General features: G+C 43.5%; 1 protein-coding gene across 1 annotated transcript in view; it reads left to right on the top strand.

The window, feature by feature from the left end:
- Positions 1-7,392: 7,392 nt before the first annotated feature.
- Positions 7,393-27,731, top strand: part of Slamf1 (signaling lymphocytic activation molecule family member 1) — a 35,051-nt gene continuing 14,712 nt past the window's right edge. The window contains exons 1-3 of the mRNA XM_048448911.3: positions 7,393-7,800; positions 15,947-16,282; positions 18,356-18,649. Coding sequence (XP_048304868.3) covers positions 7,671-7,800; positions 15,947-16,282; positions 18,356-18,649 — 760 coding nt within the window. The 5' untranslated portion in view covers positions 7,393-7,670. The remainder of the gene's footprint in view (positions 7,801-15,946; positions 16,283-18,355; positions 18,650-27,731) is intronic.

Here is a 27,731-nt window from a genome sequence, read left to right as displayed (position 1 = left end):
ATGGAGCAGCCATTGCATTGAAGTGAACAAACCCATTCCACAGAAAAGAACCATACGGGTGTTTTACGGTTAAACTATCCTTTGCAGTTTTTACCCTTGTGATTTTGGTGTTGACTCCAAATTCTTCCTCATGTGAATTCTTTGAAATTGAACCAAGCATGCTCAAAATTTAAGTTCATATTTTCATTCTGTTTTTAATTTTCAGCTATGATTTATATTTTTCTGTTCCTGTTCTCTACTGTTACTTTAAAAAAAATATGATAATCTTTTAGAAAAGTTGGAATTCTTCATAACTGGAATTTTAAACATATAATCTATAGACTCTATCTCCCTATGTTCAACTGTTAAAAGTTCTTGAGAGTCCTTAGTGTTAAGTTGGGAGCTTAGGACCCAGCCCCTTGCATCTATCCTAGCCCCCTGACCCTGAGAGTTAGCACTCTGGACTCCAAACCCCAGCAGACCAGGTCCTGACCCCTCCCTTGGGTGGAGGTCAGAACCACTTCCCAAGAATATTTAAGTGAACTCCCAAAAGAGGAACACGTGGGTCTCCTTTTCTTCCTCTGGAGGGGAGGTTGCACGTTAGTGCACCTTCACTCGGGGTCACCCGAGAGCGCAGAACTCCCATTAAACCTGGATATCTCTTAACTTGGCTTGTTTTGATGTGGCTTGATTGGGAATTTGCCTCAGTGGAGAACTCGCATTAGGAAATATTCCTAACACTTAGCGTACTTTTGTTTTAGATTTCTGCTGCCAGTTTGTCGTGCCTTCTTATAGGGAAGATGGCCTTTATCTGAAAGATACCTGAAGTGTTTTGCCACGTCTCTGAGATTGTTCCCTATCTTGACCTCAGAGAAGTACTTCCTGTACAGTCGCTACTTGGGATGTGCATTTTCTCCCTTGTGCCCTCTTCTAGGAAACAATAAATCTAATGGATGTCAAGTATAAAATGGTCCCTGCACACCAAGCACTGTGCCTGACCTCTTGCTTGCATTAATGTTCTTGTGTTTTCCTATAAGCTTTGGCTCTTCAATTTAGCTCTGCTGCTCACGAGAAAACCGTGGCTTAGAATGAGTGAAGAGTTTTCAGAAGGCAACATCATTTCTAAATGTACGAGGCTATGGAGCCAGATGCTGGACCAGTAAAGTGGATTTGGAGAAGGTACAAACTTGGAAACAGGTCACGGCAAAGTTGGAAAAGATAGAGGATAACATTTTCTTCAAAAGTTTCTTCTAAGCAAGATTGTATTTTTAGTTTTAAAAGTAGTATCCACCAGGACTCTCCAGAGCCAAACAACATTCTACAGAAATATTTATAATAGAAATATACACTGACTTTTGTGATTTTGGAAGCTGAGAACTCCATTGAGTTCAGTGAAAAAGCCAGTAGTGTAGTTCAGTTCTGACCTGAAAAAAAAAATCAAAGAATCTGGTGGTAGAAATCCAGTCTGAGAGCTTGCAAGAACAGATGTCTTAACTTAAGCAGTCAGTCAGGGAGCTACAGGGCTAAATCCTGCCTTCTTCCTTTTGTCCTCTATAATCGTTCAAGGGATGATGACAGTCACTCTGTGGGGTATCATGTGCTTTGCTGACTACACAGATTCCAACATCGCCAATCTTATCCAAGAACACTCATAACACCTTCCAAGCTAAAAAAAAAAAAAAAAAAAAAAAAAAAAAAAAAAAAAAAAAAAAAAAAAAAAAGCTATGTTCCCCATGTCATCAAACTGAGGTAAAAAGAAACATTACAGGATGGAACTCTAATCTTTAAAACCCGTAAGAGGCAGGTCAAAGGGTACCCAACATCAAGCCCTAGAACTCACATGTGGATAGGGAGAACCAACACCAGCCAGTTATCCTTTGACCTCCACATACATGGCACCACACACACACACACACACACACACACCTCCACATACATGGCACCACATACACACACACACACACCTCCACATACATGGCACCACACACACACACACACACACACACACACACACACACACACATACACACCCCTAAAGCTTCAATTCTTGAATAGTTTTCTTTTAACTGGAAATGTCCTCTGATAAAGTCATCCAAGCTGATAATAAATTATTTCAGAATGGTATATTAAAACTATATTATTAGAAATAAAAAAGATATTTTAAACCAATTTTAAGCTCTCCCCACCCCACAGTTAATGCTGAAGCATGCCTGTGTCTGGAAAGGGGGATGTTATTGAATTCCTACCGTTTCACCTTATCTGTGGTTACTTCCCACAGTTTGTCTTGCTCTGTAGAGACCCCACTTAGAATTCCTCACAGAAATTTCGTAGACTACAGCTAAGATTACCAAACTACGGGAGTGTCCAAACATTTCTCCCTTGCGTGGACTCACTTTAGGTCAGACCACCTCATCAACATGCAGGAGTCCAGACCTCATAAATGACCAATAAGTGCCTCCAACTTCACAGGGCGTGCAACCACCATTTCCCCTGACATCTCTCTCGAAAAGCAGCTGGGTGCGTAAAGACCTGAACTTTTCAGAGAAAAAGGAATGAGTTCTGCTCCTTACCAACACTTGCTGGAGCAAGTTCGAACTCAGGGTAGAGGGAAGAACGAGGCGGGCAGTGGTTGTCCAGAGTACTTTGCAACTGTCACCATGACCACCACTTGGTCTAAAAGGGGGCGAGGGGATCTAGGAGACAGTGTGGGGTGTTCAGCAATGATCTGAGGCTTGGTGACTCAGCATTCACTGTCCCTGGTTCCTGGATGCCTTTCTTCCCTAGAAGGAGTAACATGACATCAGCATTTCCCTTTCTCTAAGGACAACTGCCAGTAATGAGCAGGTCAGAAAACTGTGTGGTAAGGAGTAGTAGGAAGCACTGTAACCCCAACAAGAATGATTTCAAAAGTGCTGTGGGGAGAGTCTGTGAGGTTGGGGCTCTCAGTAAAGTACTCTTTGATGAACAGGGAGAGGCCAATCAGTGCAGACTGGCCACCAAAGAAGAGGATCTCCACACCACATTGGCTCTGGGGTCTGATGGCAGGAGTATCAAGTAAAAAAGAAAGATGTTTAAAGAGGAAGTCCATAGCATCTCTCAATCCCCAAACGTCATTGCTCTGAGGTGATTCTGAAGGGGGAGACACTGGTGTGTGGTAAGGACCTTGGAGAGGGTAATCTCGCCCCAACAGATGAGGTAAGAACTAAGGAAAGCCTAGGTCTGAATCTGAGCCAGATCTTCTCTCATCCAGTTTCTTAACGGTTCTCTTTTTATCACAACCCTCTGGGCCCCCCCCCCCACACACACACAGATACACACCAACAAAAACGCTTTCTGGTCAGCTGACCTGCTCAGTTCCTGTATCAGATACCTGCCCCCTCTACCTCCATCCCTCGAGGGCTTCCTCATCTTACCCAGCAGGGTAGACACAGGGGTATTTTTTCCCAGTGTTTTCCCCAAGTCAGTTTTAGACTCTGCAATTAGGTCTCCTAGGAGCTGCTCAGAATTGGGGAAATTTTGTACTTTCATTTTGTTTCTGTGGGTTTTTTTTTTCTTATCCAGATAAATGTGCTCATCATGTGCCCCATTTGATGATCTGGTCCATCCCTCAGTAACTCTTTTCTGCCTGGGTAGCTTGTGTAATAGAGGGCTTTTAGTTGGAAGTCATGTTGAAGATAGTCACTGACTGGGAAACCAAGATGGACCAAGGCATCAGCCCCAGATACTGACTGGCAGCCAGGCAACTTGTTCACTGGTAGCCATGAACTCTCAAGAGAAAGAGAGAAGAGTAGCAAGTCCTAGAAGTCAGACTGTCTTTGCATTTAAGAGTTGGAGATTGGGATTGGGAAGATGGCTCAAACAATAGAGTGCTTGTCATGCAAATTTGTGAGCCTGAGTTTGGATCCCTGACACCCACATAAAAGCCAGGTGCAATGTGCCTATAACCCCAGTGCAGGCAGCAAGGGAACAGAGACAAACAGAACCCAGGGCCTTGCCAACTAGCCAGTCTAGCTGAAACAATAGCTCCTGGTTCAGTGAGGAAACCCTGTCTAAAAATATATAAAGTAGACAAATGTAGATGAAGACACCTGACATTGATCTCTGGACTCCACTTGTATATGTATGTGACTGAACTTCATACACACATGTACAGCGCGCACATACACACACACACACACACACACACACCTAATCAAAAATAAAGAATTAGAGATAATCTCATTGCAAAGCCCATTTTAAGTGTGGGAGAAGCTGTTCTCTGTACAGTCCTCCTTGTTCTCGGGGTGAGGCATCATGTAGCCAAAGAGAAGGAAGTGATGCTGTACCACAGACAAGGGGGTCTAGAAATGGGAAACCATACATTCCCAAGATTCTCCTGCTGTTTGTACTAGAAGACATACTCAATAGACAATAAGTTAATGACCATCATGTTCCCAAAGATTGACTAGCCCATTCTTGTGATTGACTAGCCCGTTCTTGCCTAGTGTACTCTATCGAAAATGGTATCAGTGAATAGAGAAAGCATAGATGTAGAGTTAGATGATCCAGGATCTCTCATCTCTCTCTGTCTCTCTGTCTCTTTCTCTGTGTGTCTGTCTCTCTCTCTGTCTGTCTGTCTGTCTCTCTCTCTCTCTCTCTGTGTGTCTCTCTCTCATGTGTGTGTGTGCACACTCTTATACCTCCATCTATAAAATAGGAAAATCATACCTGCTTCTTATTGTTGTATGGAATAACAAATATGGAGGCCCTGGACCTGCAGGGAATTACTTCAGTTAGTGGCATTTATTATTTTCTACCTTCTTAAATCTTCAAAGAATAATAAGTATATTCCAGAAAAAGAGAAAACACCCTTTACCTAGAGTCTGGCTTCGGGTTTGGCCTAGATCCAGTTTTATACCCCAACTAGCTCTGTCTGCTCCCAAGACTGCTGTGAGGATAAAATAACACAATAAATGTGTTGGCTTCAGAAAAGTGGCTTTGTGAATACAAGGTGTCCCCAATTGTGTGTCTTTCCACGTGGGGCGGATCTCTCATGTGTGCTCCCTACCACTAAAAGGAGTTGCTCTGCGCAGAGCTGCAAAAATTTGGAGAACTTGGAATTAGCCACATTGCCTGTCTTAATTATGATTTCTATTGCCATGAAGAGACACTAGAAGCATGGCGATTCTTATAAAGGAAAACATTTAATTGGGACTGTCTTATAGGTTCAGAGGTTTAGTCCACTATCATCATAGCAGAAAGCAGAGAGGCATGCAGGCAATCATGGTGCTAGAGAAGGAGCCGAGAATTCTTCTTCCAGATTGGCAGGCAGCGGGAAGACAGAGTGAGCCTGATAGGGGAGTTCAGCCAATCACATTCTGTTTTGGGGGCATGCCACCCTCAGGCATTTGAATTCTGGTGTAAGCTGTTGTAAGTCTTACTTCTGTTTATTAAAGCTGTATATTTTGTATTAAGATAGTCTGAGGATTTTTCATTACCAATAGCCCTGCGACATCATGAGCCACTGGACCTGACCTGAGCTCTGAAACCTCAAACACACTTTCTCCAACAAGGCCACATGTTCTAATCCTTTCAAATAATGTCACTCCCTTTGAGCCTGTTGTGGGGTCATTTTCTACCAACACATTGTCCAAGACCTTAATAGCTTCCTGAGGAAAGAGAGTAAGAGCCAGGGGTGGTAAACAACAGCAAGGAACCTGCCTTCTAGACACAGAGGGCAACTGCACGTACAAACTCATAGGGATTGTAGCATCATACATAGAACCTGTGCAAACTCAGGCAAGACCAAGTCTCAACTGGGAGATGAGAGCGGGGCACAAAATCCCAGCACTAGCCATGGACGTATTAACAGTTGTCCGCCACTGGAAGAGGGAGAGACAATCTTCTCTGAGACTGTAGTAACTCAACCAGGCTCCAGCGGAAGACCACATACCCAAGAATATTTGAGCAGCACAGAATGGTTTCAATGGGTTGAAGAAGAAAGGACACAAAGTTGGGTGAATGTCCTTGGAAGAATAGGGGAGCACAAACATGATTTTAAAAAAAGTTCACAAAGAACTAATACATTAAAAAAGAAGAAGAAGAAGGTTCATTCTGGAAGGATGAAGTAAACATGAAGCACACATTTGAATAGGAGGCAGTGCTCAGCAGAAGCACATGGATGGAGCACACGTTCCAGTTGCTGTGCGACTCAAGGACCTAGATCATTTTTGAAAACTCTGATTTAATGGCCAGTTGTGGTGGTACACACCTTTAATCTCAGCCCTCAAGAAGCAGAACTTGGTGAGTTTGAGACCAGCCTGGTCTACATAGTGAGTTCCAGGTCAACCAGAACTACGTAGTGAGGCCCTGTCTCAAAAACCAAATCAAAACAAACAAAAAAACAAGACAAATGGAAAAGGAAGAAAACTAAACTAATGTCATTTGCCGATTTCTATGGCATCATCTTCACATGTGACCAATTTCTAGCTTCCTCAGTGATGACACTGAGTATTGAGCTGGGAACGTGCTGTGCCTAATTCGCCACTGCGAAGCTGGCATACTGAAGGAAGAGGGGGAAAGCAAAGAGAGCAAAGAACCACTTTTCCTCTACCCCCAGCTCTTTCTACCCTCAGGCCTTCGGGGAGGCCAAAGTAGAGCACCTGTAATTGTGACAGTGAATTCTAAAAGTATCAGCCTGAGGACCAGCAAGACGGCTCAGTGGATAAGGGCCTGGGGCCTGCATAATGAAAGGAGAAAACTGATTCCTAAGGATTGTTCTTAGATCTCTGCATGCACAACTGCGGCAGGCACACACACACACACACACACACACACACAGACACACACACACACACACACACCTATCTTTCAAAATCTTGTGAGCCCTGATCATAGCATTTTCTAGTGTTCTGTTCATACAGAACAGTAAGTTCTTTCCATAGCAGACACTTATACATAAGCTCTAAACTGAAGACAGTACTGAACAGCTTGAACCTGCCACATGTGCCCATCAGAGAAATGGGCTGTTAGCCAGTGGTCCACTCTTCTCCCCCCCACCTTTGTTTTTTGTTTTTTTGTTTTGTTTTGTTTTGTTTTGTTTTGTTTTGTTTTTTGAGACAGGGTTTCTCTGTAGTTTTGGAGCCTGTCCTAAAACTCGCTCTGGTCCACTAATGCCCACCCCATCAGTCTGTGGCTGTAGCTCGCGGTTTGACTTGCAGAGGTGTTCAATGAGACCGTGGGACACAGAAGATCTATTATCTCTTTGAAGGCTAGTTACAGAACTTGAACTCCAAATTATCTCATCTGTAATTAGTCTGCCTAAAGTCTCTTTCCTTAGGACCCAAGAAGAGTTACCAGTCAGATCTACTCAGAGAAATTGTGACACCCATTTCCTGGAAACAGTTTAGAAAAAGGAGGGTGGGGAAGGATCACATCTCTGCCCCAAACCAGAGTTTGACCGAAGTGACTACACAGCTCCTTTCCTGGCTCCCAGAGGTCTAGACACCTGACAGGTTTCTCAAGAACAACGAAGTGATTTAAGCCTGATCAGATATGAGCAATCCTTGAGACTTAAGCAAAAAAGAAGAAGAAGAAAAAAAAAAAACCCGCTTAGTTAAGACAGGAAGCTGGCTCAGGAACTCGGTGGTTCCTATGTGTAGAGTTGACAGCAGAGGCAGCACTATCTGATCAGAGCCTGCATCGGAGCAACCATGAGCAGCTGCCGGACTCCCAGCCAGGCACCGCGTCCCTCTTTTCGCTGGCTAATGGAGCCCAACAGGTCCCTCTCCTTGGGCATACTTCTGCTTCTTTCTCTGGCTTTTGAATTGAGCTACGGAACAGGTGAGTGTCCATTAGTTTAAGGGTTTGAGTCCTGTGTTTAGCAATTTGGAATCAACAGAGCTTCAGGGATAGAGGAGACAGGCTGGGGCGTGTGGTTCAGTTGCCTCTTCCTTAAGGAGTGCCTCTGAGTTTCTACTGTGTCTTTCAAAGAGGAAGAAACTTGCGTGTTCCTTGAGCCTCGGGTTCCAAGGATTAGCCCCACCGACACTAGTTTCTAAGGAAACCAGAAGCCAAAGTCGCCGGCTACATCCATAATCAGCCTCTTGGTGTAAGGGACTCAGGCTGAAGTTCCGAGCGGCTGATTTGGGGTGGGTACTCTTCTGGCAAAGACACAGGCTATGGAATAGATCTCTGGGAGACTTGTCTTCCATCCCTGCTGTGATTTTCACACATACACCAGCAGACAAAAGAGAAAATGGTCCAGCGTAGAGCGATGGTGGCAGAGGGAAACAGGTACAAGTGAGAAACCTCAGACCTCTGACTGACAGAGTTAGCGGCTGCAGTGTGGTCACACTTTCTTGTAAGAGATGATTCCAAAGCAGCAAGAAGGGAAGAGGATGGGAGTTTTGCAGCCCAGGGCTAGTTCTATGCAAATCGAGAAACTTATGGTCAAAGAAGCTCCTGCAGTGGGGCCCAGTGGAGAGCTAAGTTAAAGGAGCCAGACTTCTCTCCCCTCCCGCTGATTCTTTCCAAGGCACTGTTTCCTGCTGAGTGGGTCAAAGCTATAAGGAAAGGTGTTGAAAGCATCAGAGCTAAGAGGGATACTAGACTGACCATGTGAGTGGAACAGGCAACCCCATGTTAGGATTTGATCAGATTGTGGGAGACAGCCTGGCATGGAGATGGCTTTAGGGAGGGGATGGGAAAATCCTGAGGGCTAAATTAGTGTTTTGGCCTTGACATCTTCATAACTGCAAATCCATTATGGACTTTTCTAAGAAAGGCCCTGGCATGTGCCAGGGATGTGGAGGTGCTGTAAGTGGAATTCCTTGTTCGAGTCTCAGACGAGGGGGCCCTTGCTTAGCCTCACTTTGAGAGCTAAGATCACCAAACCAAGCATCTCCGTAGGAAGAGATAAGCCTTCCCCACTGTATCCTGTCTGAACCCCACCATTCCTGGGTTACTTGGTGACTAATAACTGTGGGATGAATTTTTGTTTTTCTGCTTGGATAGCCTTGCCTGTGACAGCTCAGGTGTAGCTAACAAATGTTCTGCTAAGGGGTGAGAGCTCACTTGTTGGTGAGTGACAGTCCAGTCCCAGAACACATACGTGTCACCCCACTTGGCAACTATTCTTTCCTTCCATTCTGTCTTCTAAACTTGGTTCAATTTTTGTCAGTCTTCTATTTTTAAATGTGTACTCTTTTGTGAAACCCCAGTAAAACTCAAATAGAAGTGTTTTGCAAATGAAACAAATCAGTCATGTCAGAGCAACCCAGCGAAGATGCTTGACTCTTGTAAAAAAAAAAAAAATATCAGCACCTTCCCATTCCAGCTCAATTTTCAGTTCCCAGTAAGAACTGTAGAAAGCAAAAAGCCCACATGTCCCTTCCTGGATATAACAAATTCTCCCAAACGACAGTTGACTTATTCATCCACATCGAACACCACATGCTTATTTTATACAACTTCTATATAGCATCTTGACTTAAATTCAAGAGCCATAGTTAAGAGTATTTGGGTAAATAACTGCAAGGTAAACTTTTCTGCCTTTTTCCTCTATAGTTTCCTGGGAGACATTTTTAATTTCCTTCCCTTAAAGAAGACAGACTTCTTGTGTGTATGTCACAATGATAGTATTTATTAGGCTCTCAGGAAGCCTTATGGTCTTTACAATGGAGAGAGCCCAGGCTGTGGTTTCTGCAAAGCCATCCCCAGGTTTCTTCAATTAATTGTGTACATTAATTTGTCTAACGATATCATTTTTGTTGATCTCTGATACTGCTCCCCCCCATCATCTCTGCCAGAACATTATGAGTCTCATCTACATAGGCCATTAACTCCAATTCACAGACATTTTTATATCATGTGCCTAGTGTTTCCATGAATGCTTAAATTGGATACAAATGCCAAGTTCATGTTCTGAAGAATCCACGCCAAAGTCCAAACATGCAGTTGCATCGTATCGAGAAATCAGTTGGTTCAGATCCTTCAATATATCAATAATCTTTCAAACTATACCTCATATATAGAGCAATTTTGGGTCCTATCCATGTTGAATAGAGATTGCTTACACCCCTTACCCTGTATTTGCATAGGCTCATTGTCAGTATTGGCCACTATGGTGATATATGAATCATGATTGATGACTCTTCCAAAATAAGGTGCTTTTGTCTTCCATGTGGGTCTTTCCCACATCCTCCATACATGTTGAGTAAGAGATGAGGGACAAAAGCCTGGGTTCTAGGCTTGACCCAACCGAACGCAGCTATTCCATGCCAATATATGGATCTAGATATTTCTTCAAGAAAAAATTAATACCATGATATAAAACCTCACCTTTCTTTATCTGTTACATTGAAATGGAGTTCAAAGCAAAAGGGATTCGGTTATTTATAGACTGACTTTCAAAGATTCTATTCAGCACTGATCTACTGAGTGTATCTGACATTACCAGACAAGGTGTAGGGGGAGGAGGAAAATGAGCAGTCACAGCCTCTGACAGGCACCTGACATGATGTTTAGTATGTGAGAGCCCATTTAAAAATTGTTATTGAATAAATAATAACAGAAGATACTATATATTTGCCTTATACAAGACATTATGCTAAGCATTTTATCATTGAATTATCACACCAACCCAACACCATCACCAAAGGTGAGATTATCATCAGCGTCATTTGTACTCCTACAACTCTATAAATGAGGAAAGATAAGCAGAGTAGATTAACAGTCTCTGTATACTGTACATGTCAGTGAATAAAACTGGATAAACTTCTGTTTGAAAATGGGGAAGAATGATACAGTGTATCTAGGTCCCATGAGGAAAACTAGAATACTATATCTATAATTAAATGTGTTGAATTGAAACTAACTGAAGCATAGCAAATATCAAAAGGTGAGAGGAATTGATAGGTTACAGGAGAATATAAAAAGCACATAGGAAGTAAAGACTGGAAAGTAGATAGAAACTGCTTTTAGCACACAGGCTTTTGTCTGAATCCATCTGTTTACTTAGGCAAGAGTTGCAGTTGCATGTTTGTCCCTAAAACTTCAACAGAAAAAGAGAGATTAGAACGAAGACGCCTTCTATCTATAGTTCTTGCTGCAGACCACACTCTTGCCAGTTTTTGCGTTGTCTATCAGATATAGAGATTGGTTTCTACTAGGGCTGGGAAAGAGTGTTTTAGATGGAGATACAAACACAGAGCTAGAGTGATTCAAGTGCTTGGGGGGATGGCAAAGGGTCTGTAGTAGCCCAAAGCCAGCAGTGTGTGACTGAGGAGCTTCTAAATCCTTACCTGGAAGGTGGAGACAAGTCCTGTCTCTCCCCCCACATAGGGAGGCTACTGAGATGAAATGGATTTCATTTTGATTGTGGGAATAGAAGCACTTAGACTCATCTTGTCATTCATTCATTCATTCAACTCACTTCATTTTATTCATTCACTTTGACAACACGAATTTTCTGGGCTTCCACTGTGTCCCAGGTACCTCTTACACACCACAGTAAATCAAAGATACAATCCCTCTTCTTGAAAGATTTTGATTGTGTGAGGATGACAAGTGCTTAACTCATTAAAACTGTGATGAAGTCAAACTAGTTAAAACTGCGTGAAGGGGTGATGCAAAGTGAGATGGAAGCATTGGCAGGAAAGCTGCCCAAAGCCCTGAGTCCAGGAAGTCTTCCCTCATTAAAAGGAGTCAAGGTGAAGACCCGAAGGGTGGAAGGAATTGGTCAGGCAAAGGGTGGTCTGGACTTTCAGGCTGAGAAATGATGGGTGCGGATAGTCTGAGCAACAAAGACCCAGCACTCCCAGCACCGTGGGATAGGGATATTTAACTGATATCTAGGTTTAAAATCAAACCTTCGACAAGCTATTTTTTCCTTTCTGAGTCTGCATTTATAGCTAGAACTGCAAAGCCTATCTCTTTTATACAAAAAAAGAAAGAAAGGAAGGAAGGAAGGAAGGAAGGAAGGAAGGAAGGAAGGAAGGCAGAAAGAAAGAGGAAAAGAAAAAATGTAGCAGGATGCTAAAAAACATCTATAAAATATCATAATAAAGTCAAAGATAAAGTTCTGGGGTTGAATCCCACCTTGTGAATGGGTTAGCTAAATCCTGCAAATTTCAGGTCACCGTTCACCTGCCTATGTGAATCACTCCACCATCAAAGCAGAGTTACCCATGAAGGAAAGTGAGTCGGTGTGAAGAGCACAAATGTTTCCTCCCAGCCTCTTCTAGTAAACAGGGCTGACTGAATCACAGGCTCGCTGGAAAACCTTCATCAGGTAGTAGAACGTTTCAGGAACAGAGACTCGGGCGTGAAAGGTTTTACAGCCCCACTATGTTTCCACTTGTGCTAGGTGGGGATGACCTCACGCACCCTCCAGACTCAGCAGTCATGGGAGCAATTACATCATTATTCTCTGTGTGTTTGGGTGTTAGGGTCTTCTGGTGAAGTTTTGGTTCCACTCATTGTGCATGCAAATCATGAAGTCTGTCTTCATCTGCCCCATTTCTATCCTTTCACCCTCTATCCTCTTATCTCTATCGTTTATTTGTTTATTTGGCTACTTTCTACTTCGGCCTTACCCTACTTTTCTCTTCCTTCTACCGCTTCTGTACTCTGAAAACACACACACACACACACATACACACACACACACACACACACACACACACACACACACAAAACAAAAACAAAAAAAATCAAAAAACAAAACAAAACAAAAAACCCTACCAGGTTATATGATAGGAAAGGTTCTATAGGAGGCATTTGGAGAGTGAAGTGTCAGGAACGGTCTTATGGGCAAATTTCCCCATTTTCTCCTTCTTCTCCATATCAAAATTAGTTTAAAATGTCAACAGTATGGTAGCGATTCTGTTTTTTAAAATCTCATATCTCTTTCAGAAATAGCATTTAGGAAGTCTTCCCCGAAATGGACATACATTCTGAAGTCCGTGGATGGCTCTCATTCTTCCCTCTTTGCTGTTCATATATTTAGGACTCAGCACATCACTACTTTGGGTACATTTTTACAGCTCAGGTGTGAAGCATCAGGGAAGCCGTATCGTCTGGAATTGTCAGGCATTTCTGGGTGTTGCCAGAAGGAAGTCCAATGAGTTTCCCAACAAACCCCTGTAAACGTAGCACTAAACAAACACAGTGAGAAGAAGGTTTCATCTAACTGAGCAACAGGGCGAACACCCTGTTGTTAGAGGAAATATTAGCAATGCCCCAAAGACCAACTTCCATGTTGCCTAACCTTCTTTCCTGTAGCAACCAAGCATCAACCATACTCATCCTGACTTTAGCCCATGCAGACTGCATCTTCTTTTTTCCCCCCACATCACTAGTCTTTAATTAATTTGTGCTGGGCCATTTAACAGGCAGTGTCAGGATTTCAGAACACACTTACGTCAAGACAATTTTAGCCGGGCTACCCAATTTTCCAGTAGTTCAGCTTCACCACAATTGAGAGAGGGTCTCTTCTAGATAGATCTGTCACAGAAGCAGGTGTTTTTATTTTACCCTTTTGAATCTCTTATCAGCTAGAACAATCTATGCTCATTGAGTCATGTGCTCCTATCATGAACACTAACTCATGGTTAAATTCGGTTATATACATATTAGGCTAAGTTAAGAGGTCTGCCAGGGTCATATGACCTTCCTTGTCATTCAAACAGATATTTCAGAATCTCTGTACCAAACACTGTATCAGGCTGTCAGACATACACAGTGGAGTAAGATTCTTTCTCTGGAGAAGATTGTATTCAAGTGGGGCAGAGAGCAATAAAATGAACGAATGGGCGTTGAAACACCAGGTGGCAGCAGCAAGAGCAATGGGCAGGGGGGCTATCCTGAATACTCTGTCGGAGGAGGCCTCTCCGAAAAAAGAATTCCCTGAGCAGGCACCCAAAATCAAGTGAGGAGCTGAGCTGTTCAGGTACATAATGGAAGAGCTTCCCAGAGAGAAGGAGCACATACCAAGGCCCAGAGGCAGTAATGTTCTTGATGAGGTCAAGAAATGGGAAGCTACCGGATCATAGCACTGTGAAAACCAGAGAGTGAGCAGGGGATGGATTAGGAGCAACGCCGGGTTTTCAGTGAGCAGAGTCAGTAACTGTGAACTTGTGAGTGCTAGAAAGCCCTGGAAGATTAAAAGTGATAGAAGAAAAGAAAATAAATTAGACATGGTTTTAAAGGATCTCTCTGTCCATGGTACAAATGCTGGGAGATTAGTTTGGAGATAGGGGTAACAGCTGGACTTGTGGTGGGGGTGGTGGTAGAAAGGAATGGTGTGGGAAGTGCTTCTGTGTCAGACCTACATGGAAATCAGAACCAGCAGGATGGTCTGTCAAGACCAAATATGGAGTGTGATGAAGGACAGACTCAAGGTCACTCCAATGTTCTGGCCTGAGAAACTGGACAAATGGTCATGCTTGAGCAGAAAATTCTTTGCTAAAGTCAGATGCCATCTAGGCCTCTAAGTGCATCTATGTAGGCAGTAGATATTAGGCAGTGAGCGAATTAGTCATAATTCGCAACTGTAAATACTGCCGAGCTACGTCAAACTGTGCAGCGACATGAGAAGCTGAATAGATATAAATAAGGGAGAGAAGGAAGCCTGAGCCCAGGCAGAGTCTGATATTTAGATATCTGAAAAAACCAGAAGTTTCCCCTGAGGAAACGAAGAATGATAAAAGAGCAAAATTGCAAGTCAGGGAAGTGTAGTATCTTGGGGACCAATGCAGGCAGTGTTCAAAGGAGGGAAGATGAACTACGTCGAGTGTTCCTGAGAAACACTTAAGATGATGGTGGAGAATTAATTGAGCTGGCCCTGTACAACAGACTAATCTTTACCCTGTTTGGAGTAGGCACGGGGAAAACTGGATCAAGAAGTAAAAGCAGAAAACATAAACAGGCAGGCAAGAACCTTCCAAAAAAAAAAAAAAAATGAAATGGCCAAGTGGCTGAAGATGAACCTGGGATCAGAGGAGAGATTTTTTGTTTTTTTAATGAGGGCAATTGCATGTGTGCATTGGTGAAAGAAATCCAGAAGGCAGCTGATAATGCAGGGGGCAAGGATTACAGAGGCAAAACTTGAAAGCATGTGAGTGGTCCTTGAGGGGCGAGACTAGGCTTGGCTGGGAACATAGGCCATTCCTCCAGGGAGACAGATCAACTGGGATTTCCATAGATTGAAATTTGCTTTTCATTTCTTCTATATTTTTTCAGTGAAACAGAAAGGGCAGTCACCCCTGCAAGGGGAGGCAGAAGGCAGGCTGTGGGTTTGAGCACAGCGGAGGTATTAAATAGTCAGCACTAGTATCCCTTATTTTGGTTTTTGTGGGTTTTTTTTACACCCCTCCCATTCTTGTTGGTTCAGCTTTTTTTTTTCAAAAAGGAAATAAAATAATCCCTTACCATTACGGTTATTAATAAAATGAGCTCTTACCATTACCATTATTAATTATCTCAGAGATTTTTGGAGAACTAGGATTCCAGTTTGGACACGAAGCGCACGACCCCCCCTAATTTCCGCCGTCCTCAGACCCTTCTCTGCTTGTCACCTGACTTGGTGTTTCTGGAACTATGGTCCCCTGAGCTTCTTTTTACTGTTACCCACTCTTCACCCTGCATACTGAGTGCTGGGAAGGACCTTGGCAGAGAAATTATAGAGTGAGAGTCTCGTCCCGGCACTGCCACTTAACCTGTGACATTAAGGGAGTCATTTACCCTGCTTCTGCATTTTGCGTCTATCCTGTTAGGTCTGAATTGACAGGACCCTGGTGTAAGGTCCTGTAATGCTAGGATTTCAATGGACACTTTGAAATACTGAAGGTAGGGTTAGGATGCCGGTGGTTGTATCGAGCTAGTTCGGGAGGAGGGGCGAGCCTCAAGCCTGCCGTTCTCTGCCCTCTACACCGTGTGTTCTCCAGGTCTTCCATCATAAGGAATGACGGTCCCTTCCTTCCCACAGGTGGAGCCCTGATGAACTGCCCAGTGATTATCCAGCAGCTGGGAAATGACACCACGTGGCTGCCCCTGAGGAAAGAGAGCGTTAACAAAAGCATTCGCATCCTGGTCACGATGGCAACAGCAACGTCTCTAGAAAGCAAAATCACTAAGAAAATAGTGTCTTTTAATCTCGCTAACGGGGGCTATCTAGAGCACCTGGAGAATGGCTACCAGTTTCAACCGGAAAACCTGAGCCTGGGGATCCTGGGAAACAGGAGGGAGAGTGAAGGATGGTACATCGTGAGTTTGGAGGAAAATGTGCAAGTTCAGCAATTCTGCATACAGCTGAAGCTCTATGGTAAAAATGAGAGTTTTCACACTTTGCACAGGAGGACCCAGAAGACTTTAGGCCTTTCTCAGAAGCAGAGTGTCTGGAATTGGAAGCAACTTGAACGATCTGGTCCAATGAGTGCTTAAGCTTAAGGGAAGCACTTTGACAAGCTGACATTTGTTTGTTTGTTTGTTTATCTTCCAAACGGCACATAGGTGGAGGCTGATTTGATTCCTGTTTTGAAAGGAAGGGAGCCCACTGTGTGGGAGCAGAAGGGCTGGCTTTTATATCTTACAGGGCTTAGTTTGCATATCAAGTTTTTAATAAAAGGATTTTTTTTCTATCAAGCCCAAAAGTACAAAGTTTGAATATAATTGAACAAACCTACCTTCTTTTTCATTGCCAGGGACCCTGACTCCAGGGGCAAGTGGTTTTGCACGTGCTTAGCCACACTTGTGTGGGATGTTTGCTGAAGTAGAAGTTCTGAGTAAAGAAAGCTGACATTCCACCCACAGGCAGGTCACCAAGCCCAGAGCCCTGGGGGAGGCTTCCACCTACGTGGGGAAGAAACGCCTTTTTTTTTCTCTCTCTCTCTCATTTGAATCAGAATCTGGTTATGTAGTTGTTTAGTTGAGGGACTGTAGAACCTACATCACCTGAGCCCAGTGTTGTTCTGAGCACCTCTAACTTCTGCTCCTGTCCTTGAAGACAGCTAGAATTCCTCTCTCTTAGGCCCAGAGGCTCCTCTGCTTTCCAAGGCTTCCTGACACCTGCGTGGGGCTTCCCTGGTTTTTCAAAGGAATCTCTTGCACCACGAAGGATGGGATAGGAAACCTACAGCCAGCATTTCATTGAAACTGTCAGTTATCTAGGAGAGAAACAGAAACATCTTGACTCTCTCCTGCCCCAGCGTTTCCCTTCTGCAAATAGAGAAAGCTAAATTCCCATACATGGAGGCCACACATCAAGTGTTTTTTTTTTTTTTGAAAAAAAAAATATGTCATATAATCTGTCCCTTTCCTTTTATAAGTTTACTGACTTCGTCAAACCTTATGTAATCAGTTCAGTAATGTGGTCTCCACCACCACAACTCGCTTTGCTGAGAGAGGCGGTTGGGCTGATTTCAGACTCTGACTAAGCTGCTTGTCTCAGCCTGGCCACTTAGAAGCTGCTTAATGTTGAATAAGACATGCTATTTCTCTGAGACTCAGTTTTCTTATCCACAAAATGGGAATAATTATTTTTAGTTATGATTATTGAGAGAATTAAAAAAGATGGATATGAAATGCCAGCAATGTGCTGGTCTTATATTGTCTGTAATAAGCATGGCCTCCCTTTTTGCCTTGTCTGTCTCATAGCTTTAGAATTGTATGGATTGATAGGGCCTGTGGCTATGATTGAAAACCTACCAGTGCCTTAGACCCACCAAGCACTTGCTATACACACACACACACACACACACACACCACAAATACACCACATATACACCACATACATACCACCTACACACACCACACGCATATACCATAATACCACACGCACCACACACACACACACACACACACACATGCATACACACAAACCACAAATACACCACGCACACCATACATACACCATATACACACCACCTATACACCACACACATATACCATATACACCACATACCGCACACACACACATACCATGCATACTACACACATACATACACACCACACATACAGGCATGATGAAATCCTATCACTGAAAGCTCATGCTTCAAACTCCAGGAGGTTGTACTTTAAGCCAATCAAAACTCATCTTATTCCTGATAGAACTGACAGAGCAGTCCAGGTGAGGCACTCAGTACCCTAACAGTACTATCAGGAAGGAACCAAACACCAAATGCTTCTCTATCTTATCTCAAGGGTCCTGGAAAGAGCAGAGAGCCGTGAGGGTTGGTGGGAGCGGCAGTTTTTCCACAAGAAACAACTCTCGCACTTAAGGCTTCTCAGTGAGGGGGCAAAGCCAATAGTCTAGACGTTGTTTTGGCAAATAAACCAGTCAAACTGAGTTCCAGGAGTCGTGTTTCAGTAATGGCTTCCTTGCTCCTCCTCCTGACAGAGCAGGTCTCCACTCCAGAGATTAAAGTGCTAAACAAGACCCAGGAGAACAACGGGAATGGGACCTGCAACTTGACGGTAGCCTGCATGGCCAAGAAAGGCGATCACGTGACTTACAGCTGGAGTGATGACGTGGGCAACCAGCAGCCGAGCCTAGCCAACCACTCCCACCTCCTGTTCATCACCCTTAGCAACCAGCATCATGACAGCATCTACAACTGCACCGCAAGCAACCCTGTCAGCCATCGCTCTCAGAGCTTCGACCTATCACAGGAGTGTAGGCGAGAATCCTCAGGTGGGTACTCTGGGCGCAGCCAGGGAACATCATCAGTGGGAAATCCAATGCTAACTGGTCCAGTAGCTCTGCTTCCATAGCCAAGCCTTGCCCATGGCACTTGTTATCTATGTTGTCAAGGCCTCCAGGCGGTCCAACAAAGGTGCCCTAGGTGACATTCTATTACATTTGGTTCACAGTTGAGGAACAAATAGGGAAGAAAAAAAATAGAGAATCAGACCCAGAACTCAGGTTTCCAAGAGAAAACCTTCTTCCAGGCCTTCTGCCCTGGATCGTCATGAACGCACAATGGTGTCTGGGAAGGAGAAAGCAGGTTGCAAGTGCTCAGTCCCAAAACCGTGCTCCATTGTGGTGAGATAGTTCTATGCCATCAGTAAGTACTTCCCTGGTGTTTATCATACAAGAGAAGGGAGTTGATACGATGTGTGATCTCTGCACAGCAGCAATGCACTGTAAATGCAAGCATGAGACATTTGTTTGATAATGAAGTTCAGGCTGTAAGGGTGGGGCTTGTGCTGTGAATGTATTGTGAATCCTAGAGCCAGTGAGAAGACCAGAGGATCAGAGTGAGAGGTAAGCTAAGTTCCAGAGTGTGAAAACAGGGAACGGTGATGAAATGGTAGCACTCCCTTATTGGCAAGGCACTGTTAACTCTATCGTCTCGTTGGTTCACAATAAATTTGTCAGGTGGATGCTATTACCAGCTTCATTTTACATAGGAGGAATGTGGAGTTCACAGAATTTAAGTGTCTTCCTCACGCTTCATCAACGCTCCATCAAATAGTGGAGTTAAAGCCTAAATCTTTTGAGTAGGTCTTCTCTTTTCCAAGGTAGGAAGCATGGTTGTTCTGTTGGGAGAGAAAGCTGATGAAGTAAGCCCATCTCACCAGGAAACAGAATAGACCACTGCCCTCTTGAGCCAGACGGAGCCTCTGTCACAGAAAGGTTCCGGGAAAGCCCCGAAGGGCTTTACTTACACCCTGACATCTCCTAGCTGGAGAAGGGAGCAAGAGTCATTTTAAGGAGACTCCCACCCACACAGACTTGGTGTCTGCATGACACACCAAGACGGACAGGGACAGAGGAAGGGCACTGTACATACGTTATGCTATGAGCACAGTACTTCCTGTAAGAGAGAATCCCCACCCCCAAAGGGTTCTCAGAGAGGAAACACCCCTGCTGTACCCCAACATATTCCTTTGACTTCTTTTTTTATGAGCTAATGTCGTCATGTCACGGAAAGAGTCAACCATCTCTACTTTCTAAATGTGGCCCACAAGCAATGTGTAGACTATTCTCCAGGTATCTCTCTGCCCACAGTCATTCAGATCCTGGGGGGAAAAAACAGTGCTGTATAGTGGGAAGCTTCCAGAATGTGGTCCCAGGGCGCTCTAAGTACTGGAGAAAAAAACAACAACAACAACAACAACAAAAAAAAAAACCCTCAGCTTTCGCTGAGACTTTATTCTTCATCTATAAGTGACGACTTGGCTTTGATTGTTCACTGGCTACACAGCATGTCACTAACCCTAACAGCCATCAGATGATGGAGATAGTGCTAACATCTTCACACTACGGATGAAGTAAAGAAAGAAATTGAAAGGTTGGAGTAATATCAAAACGCAGAACCAGTGAGAGAACTGAGCTGTCTGGTGCTGGGATTCTCATAGGTATTCATGGAAGAGTGAATTCACTTAAAATGCCTTAGAAATTATAATGGAAAACTAGCTGTTTTCCTTGAAGATAGGGAAGAAATACCCGTTATGCCAGCCTAGCTCTCTTTGGTTGTAAAAGACTGTTTAGGGCAGGCAATACATTTTTCCTTGGCCTATCTCAAAATGGGATGCTGGGATGGGAATTCCTTTCCTGCTCCAAGACAGCTTGGCAAGCATCTAATTAGTGCATAATAAAATCGTGGTAATCCGTAAAGCTTACACCTAAGAACATTCAGAACAGGACGTTCTAAGTCAACACTGAAGACAGTTTTACTTATGTAAGGCATCTTGAGGATGAAGTATATGCTGGTGTGACCAAGTGTGCAGCAGACTTCTGTGAAGTATGGAAGGACACGAAGTGTCAAGACAGGGTACTCTGAGTAGAACTCTATCAAGGCCTTGTCTGCAGGGGGGGGGGCCCACAGCTGTGAGCCTGTTCCATCTTGATTAAAGGTCAGAGAGTTTGAGCTTGTTTTCACTCTTTCAAAGCTGTTGACTGTAGCATTAGGTCCTGCTTGTTGGGGTTTCTGTCCTGCCCAGTTCCCACAGCTGGTCAGCCCCAAAAAAAATCACACAGAGGTCTCCATAAGATTATAAACTGATTGGCCCATTAGCTCAGGCTTTTTATTAGCTCTTGTAGCTTATATTAACCCATTATCCCTATCTATGTTAGCCACATGACTCAGTACCTTTTTCAGCAGGGCAGGTCACATGGTCTGGGCAGGACTCGGAAAGAGCTTCCTTCTTCCCAGAAAACTCCTGTTCTCATTGCCCCACCTCTATTTCCTGTCTGGTTTTCCCACCTATACTTCCTGCCTGGCTATTGACCAATCAGGGTTTATTTAAAATATAATTGACAGAATATAGAATTGTCCCGTACCATTTCCCCCTCCTTTTTTTCAGAAAACAAGAACATCCATAGTCCATTTTTTGGGAATGTGGGCGTAGTTTTCCAAGCTACTTCTGGCTGGTTGGGGTTGCTGATAATATTATGAGGACCTAAAGAAAATTTAGAATTATGATCAAGTCCTGACTGGAGTATCCTGTGAGTCTTGATCATCTCAGGCAGCAGTCTTGAATATGTTCTGGATGTAGAACTCAGACATCAGGACCATCTATTTCTTCCGGAGATTTTTTCAGGTGGTCTTCCTTGATCAAACCTACTTTTTCCTAATTTCCTAAACCACAGCTGTTGACAACAGGAGTGGTTACAAACAAGATATACTGATCTAATGTGTGGTTACTTGATGTTTTGGACATTAAGATGGCCCATAGAGATGGATCTGCTCCAACCTGACCAAAAGTCAGAGAATTAAAGCCTATTGCTGCTCCTTTATTTTAAAATAGGAAGTTTGACATAGGGAGTGGCTGCCTACAGGATACTTGGTCTAGGGTGTATTCACTGCATATCCTGCCCAAAAAGTCAGAATGCTTAACCCAGAAAATAGTGTCTTGATATCTCAAGTATTAAAGCAAGTAACTGTTCTGGTCATCCTTTGTGTAATGTTAAAGCAGTCTTTTGCTCCCTGTTTCTGTATTGGGGTATATAATTGTATAAAAAAATATCGCAGGTAGATTCAGTATTCAGTATTCACTGAGTTGCCCTCCTGGTACTATCCTATGTCTCTGTATTTCTTTTGTATCTCTTTCTATTCTACCTAACATTTCTAACCTACATACTCCTACCCTGGAATGTATGAACACATCATGGCTGGACCATGACACTCATCCGGTCAGTAAAGATATTAGACACAAGGAGGCCACTTTCCTCTCTTGGGCCTCTGTTTCATCATCTGCAAACCAAAGGGTAAATTACTGATGTTCCTTCCAGAGGTGACATCTGTGATTCAGCTCATGAGTATGTCAACAAGAACTATTAATAAGAGATGCTAGTGAGTCTTGGTTTTCTGGGGATATTGATATCATAAACTTGAAAATTATTATCTCAATGTCCTGGAGTCCAGAAATTCAAGATCAAGGTGTTGTCTGGTTTGATTTCTCCTGAGACCTCTCCTTGACTTGCAGATGGCCTTTCTCCTCTGTCTGTGCATCCCTGGTGCCCTTCTCCCCTCCCTCATTTGAGACGGACATGAGTCAAGTTATATAAGAGCCACCCTAGTGACCTCATTTGAACTTAATTACCTTCTTAACAACTTGTTCCCAAATATCACTCTGGCGAGGCTTAGAGCTTCAACATATGAGGGAGTAGGTGTAGTAATTAAGCCATACCACCACACTAACACCCTAGTTTCAACTTGATTATCTCTGTAAAGCTCCGATATCCAATTGAAGTCACATCCTAAGGACTTCAAAATATAAATTTTAAGAGAACACAATTTAACACATAGTTCAAGTAATGATTTTTCCACCTCCAAAGATGGAAGAGGTCTTCATCGAATCCAAGCCAGACACACAGACAGTTTGCAGAATGACCTTTCCTCTTCACAGGGCTGTAGAGGAAATTACCTAAATTACTGAAAACCCACTTTCATTGGTCTATCACAGTGGTTCTCAACTTTCCTAACTCTGTGACCCTTTTTTAATACAGTTCCTCATGTTGTGGTGACCCCCAACCATAAAATTATTTTTGTTGCTACTTCATAACTGTAATTTTGCTACTGGTATGAATCGCAACGTAACTACCTGTGTTTTCCCGTGGTCTTAGGTGGTCCCTGTGAAGGGGTCACGGGGTGAAAGCCACTGGTCTATCACTTTGTGTTTGCAAATGGAAGTTTCTAATTTTAAAAGTGCTTTGCTTGCTTTGACAAAACATCTATTGAGGTTCTACCATGTCCCAGCATCATGCAAGGGACTGAGCACACAAAGATAAAAAAAGAAAAACTGCAATCTTTGTCCTGAAGGAGATAATTCTGTAAATAGATAGACAATGATCCTAGATCACATGGTACAGAGGGGAGGTTATAAAACCAAAGTGTGTGCAAGGAAACAAAAAGAGGGAATGAACAGCAACGGCTCCTCGAAGATGGGGATTAGAGGAATGAGCAGAAGTTACCCAGACTCACTGACAAAAGGCATCCTAAGCAGAGGGAGAAGCAGAGAAGAAGGCACAGGCCACATTCTCCACCGCCTTGCAGGTAATAGGGAGATAGGAACTGGTGGCTCTAGATGGGAAATGGCTCCATTGTCTTTGCATTGCAAAGAAAAGGTGTAGTGGCATAGAGAGTAGACTGGGGTCAGCAAGAGACAGAGAGAAAGAAATGAGTTATAGGAGGACCTTAGGACAGGAATCCATCAAAATGTGCTGAGACCTGGATCAAAATAGTGACTATTACTGCCATAAAGACTCCTTACATAGTGTGCACCAAGGGAAACCTCCGCCCTGGAACGAAACTGTGTGGTAGACTGAGGGTTCATTAGATATTGCCATCAGTAAGTCAGAAGAGTCATTTTGAAGACAGTTTTTCACTTTAATTAATGAAAATACATGCATGATCACATTTGTGCCTTGAAAAGAAGTTTTGATGACATCTGTCTAGGTTCTCAGTCATATAATCATCCAAGTTCCAATTGCCATTTAAGAATTTGGTATATCTTCAGTGTCCATCATAAAGAAGTCTCGTATGCAAGGCCTAAGTGCTAGGGCCTCACAACGTCTTTTATCTAGGTCATGTGAAGCACATTAATGTGGTTTGACAGTAGATCCTGTGTGGGACTTCCTGCTGTCCTTAATCACACTGTTTTGAAAGTATTATGTCTGTGCAAGGACGGTTGATTCAGAATCTTAAAAATTCAGCTAAAAGGGAATGCCCCTGGAAGCCCACACTCAAAGGGAAAACTTTCTCAAGAAATTAGTAGAATGCTGGCTCAGTGGAAGAAAGGGCTGACGCTTAAGCTCCAGAGTGTCCCCCACCCCAGTCGAGCAAAGCCTCATTTTCAGTCACCCAGATGTTCCATGACTACAGTCCTCTCTAATGTACTCCAAGTCTAGTCAACCTGACAGCAATGGCGAAAGGGTAGAGTTCAGATGCTTCTCATCGGCTACGACTCATTATATGGCCAAACATGATACAAGGAAAGACAGTTGTGTATCCGGAGCCAGCTTGTACTGGGCATGAAAGAATGAGAGAAATGGCTAGTTCCCTCTGCAACACTATTTGGGGAGAACAGGCTGGTGTAAACAATGTTTCCAAAAGATGTGGGTTCCATAAAAAAAAAAAAAATGATGGGTGCTCCCAGACTTGTTAGTGTCTTCTCCCCACCCCCACTTCTCACTGGAAACTACCACTAAGAAGGCATCTCTTGAAGATTGCCGACTTCTTCAAGGAGCCCCACTCCATGCTGGTAACCTTGCTGACAAGACCACATGAAAGGCAGGAAAGAGTTCCGGTACTCTCAGACCGTTATGCGAGCATCTTTGAGGCTCCTGGATGAACATTTATCTCTTGGGTTCTGTTTTGTTTTCTTTTTTATCTTCTTTAAATAACATGATTTGAGGACTTGAAGGGAGAGAAGCTTCTGTGTCGCTGTGACGACAGATTTTTTTTTTTTTCAGAGACACAAAGGGAAGGAAGATGGCAGCATCGTTTTCCTTGGAGGTGTGGCTCTGGGCAGGTTTCCTCACAGCTAATAGTTTCCTTACAGTTAACTCACAGCTAGTAGCGGAGGACTACAGGATGGAGACTCATACAAAGTACTGTTGCCTCTACATAGCACAGGTGTTTTCAGTCAGCCCAAATAGCTGCCTCTAAGGAGGTTTCTACAGGGGGTGGGGGCAGGGAGCATCATAACTCTGGTTCAAAAGAAAAAAAAAGAAAAGGAAAAAAGAAAGAGAAAAAAGTTGAGGTAATGTTTCTCTGTGGATGAAGGGCTGGTAGAGCCAAAAGCCAGTTTTATCTGATTTCTGAGAATCACCATCCTGAATGGCCTCACTAAGTGAATGAACAAACGGAGAGAGAGTGGAATCTTCCAGTTTGGAAACAGGAGCCCAGGTGATGTGTTGCAGGCAAGCAACTCTTCCAGCTTTGTGCCGTTACTGCAAAGCTGTGTCAAGGAGGTCGTTGGTGCCTCCCTGACTCCTGTCCCAGGGCACTCAGGAAGTGACCCAGCATGTTTTCCAAGACCTTTGTGTAGTTAGCACTCTGATCATTTTTAACAGAAGACATGATAGTTCTCTAAGATTCATTCATATGCAGTAATTTAGGTTCATCAAATGTACATGCTGTGATGTCATATCCTGTATCTGATGGAATGAACGAGTATTTAAGAACATAATATGCACAGAGAACACCTTTAGAGATGTCAACCTAAGTGAGATGTCTGTATTTACTAGAAGGGAAAAAAAACATCATTTTAAAGAAACTACTACTAAAATTTCTCTTTGGAGGATGCACAGGACTTAAGACATGCTTTAATAGCTGCCAGAAGACAGACAATGAAATTTTCCCCCAAGGAATATAGATGTGACCTGGATGCTCTGAGGAAGGGGAAGATATCGTTCATATGGAAACAGAACAGCTGAGGGAGTAGGCACAGGCCTCTAATCCTATCACTGGAGAAGCTGGAACAGGAGGGTCACAAGACTACATCACAGGTTCTGGCCAGCCTAGCCTCTCAACAAAATAAAACACACAAATCAAAACCAAGAGAGAGAGAGAAACAGAGACAGAGACAGAGACAGAGAGACAGAGAGACAGAGAGAGAGACAGAGAGAGACAGAGAGAGACAGAGAGGTCTGTTTGAGCCTATCAAGGAATGGATGGAAGCTCCCATCTCACAGTGGAGTCTCTCGAGTGCCTTCAGATCCTCCACAGAAGACTGAAACACATGGATTCTTGGTGTAGAGCTTTGCCCTCTTCTTTTGCTTGGTGTAGGAACTGAGGAAGGGATTGATTCTCACACAAGAACAGCACAGAGAAGAACAGGTAGAACAATAGGAACAAAGCATCAGAGGACCACAAGGAGAACATTTCCAGAAACTTTGGAAACTGTGTGCAACCTGACCCCCTACACACAAGCTAACTAAGCAGCACTGTGTCCATATTTGTCTGCATTCCTCAGGCCTTCAAGTCCTTGATAGTTTCTACATAAATACAATGATTAGCAAATAGCACCAAGGGGGTGAGCATTAAATATAGGCACCTTGGGGCCTGCTACTCCGATGGGAAGACTAAGTCCTAACCAAATGGCAGGATGGGACTTGGCACCTCTGGGCTTCAATGACGAGAACACTTCTGCACTTAAGAGCAAATTCGTTCTTTTGTTCCAATCAACCATTAAGAACTTACTGAGGATGCATGTGCCAAGGACTGAAAGGACTGAAAAAGAGTCTCTGCCAAGAGATGACTTCTGGCTTCCCAGAGGTTCACTGGGGAGCTGAGACTAGTGGAAATAGGTGATGTTCATTGATCATAAGAGGACTTTTAGCCGTTGCTCTGAACGCTTTATGTACATGATTGTCAGGACAACCCTGTGGACTAAATATTTTTATGCTCACTTTATTGGTGATGAAACAGGCCTTGGATGGTATGAAAGACTCTGAGGCACACAGTTTTTAAATAGTACACACCGTTATTAATTAGATGGAGTTGAATCCACTTGTCTGGTTTCTATTAGCATCAGTTAAAATGGTTTACATTGCAAAGACAATGGTGGGAAAACACAGGTTCTAACCTATATGACATAAACTACATGTGATGCTGAAGTCTTGAGGAGAGGGCAGAGTGAGGCTGGAATGTTCAGGAAAGGTGACGCTGAGAAAGGAAGAGGGGCCAGAGTATAGGACGTGAGCAGGGGGACATCAGGAAGGAGAATTAACAGTGGAAGGAAGACGGCAAAGAAATGGGTTGGCCACCTTGAAGGCCTTGGCTCTCCCAGGCATCAGCGTGTGTGGCTACTTTCCTCATGGGGCTTCAATCTCCAGACGCTGTCACAAACCTCAAAATCTACAACTCCCACCTTCCCAGTTGTGCCACTGAATCTTCAAGAACGCCGTAAATACTTGTTTCCTCAATGTGAAGCGAGTAGGTTGGATAAACTAAACATTATATATAGTTCCTTTAAGATTTTTTTAAACCAATGGTTTGATTTTTTAAAAATATTCACCAATATTCTCATATATATTTTAAAAAGCAAGGAGAAAATTAGAGTTGATAAAAATATCTTTCAAGCTGATGGCCAGATTGCCTCATATCTGGCAAAAGTTGGCCATTTAGGTCATGAGATAGAAGCAGCCCATTGATTTCATCCTCCTGAGATTCTGGGACAACACGGGCCTGATGTTACCACACAGGGAGTCTCAGTCACGTACCTGTCGTTGTTGACTTACGTGAGTAGGTGGCCAGTGGGACTGCCAGCAGAAGGCCCAGGGAGGGGAGGAAGACGGATTTGGCAGGCAAGTCCCCGTAAAA

The sequence above is a fragment of the Myodes glareolus genome, chromosome 5, assembly GCF_982192425.1.
Source record: "Myodes glareolus chromosome 5, mMyoGla1.1, whole genome shotgun sequence".
Taxonomy (NCBI): Eukaryota; Metazoa; Chordata; class Mammalia; order Rodentia; family Cricetidae; genus Myodes; species Myodes glareolus.
This window is presented reverse-complemented; position numbering and strand designations above follow the sequence as displayed.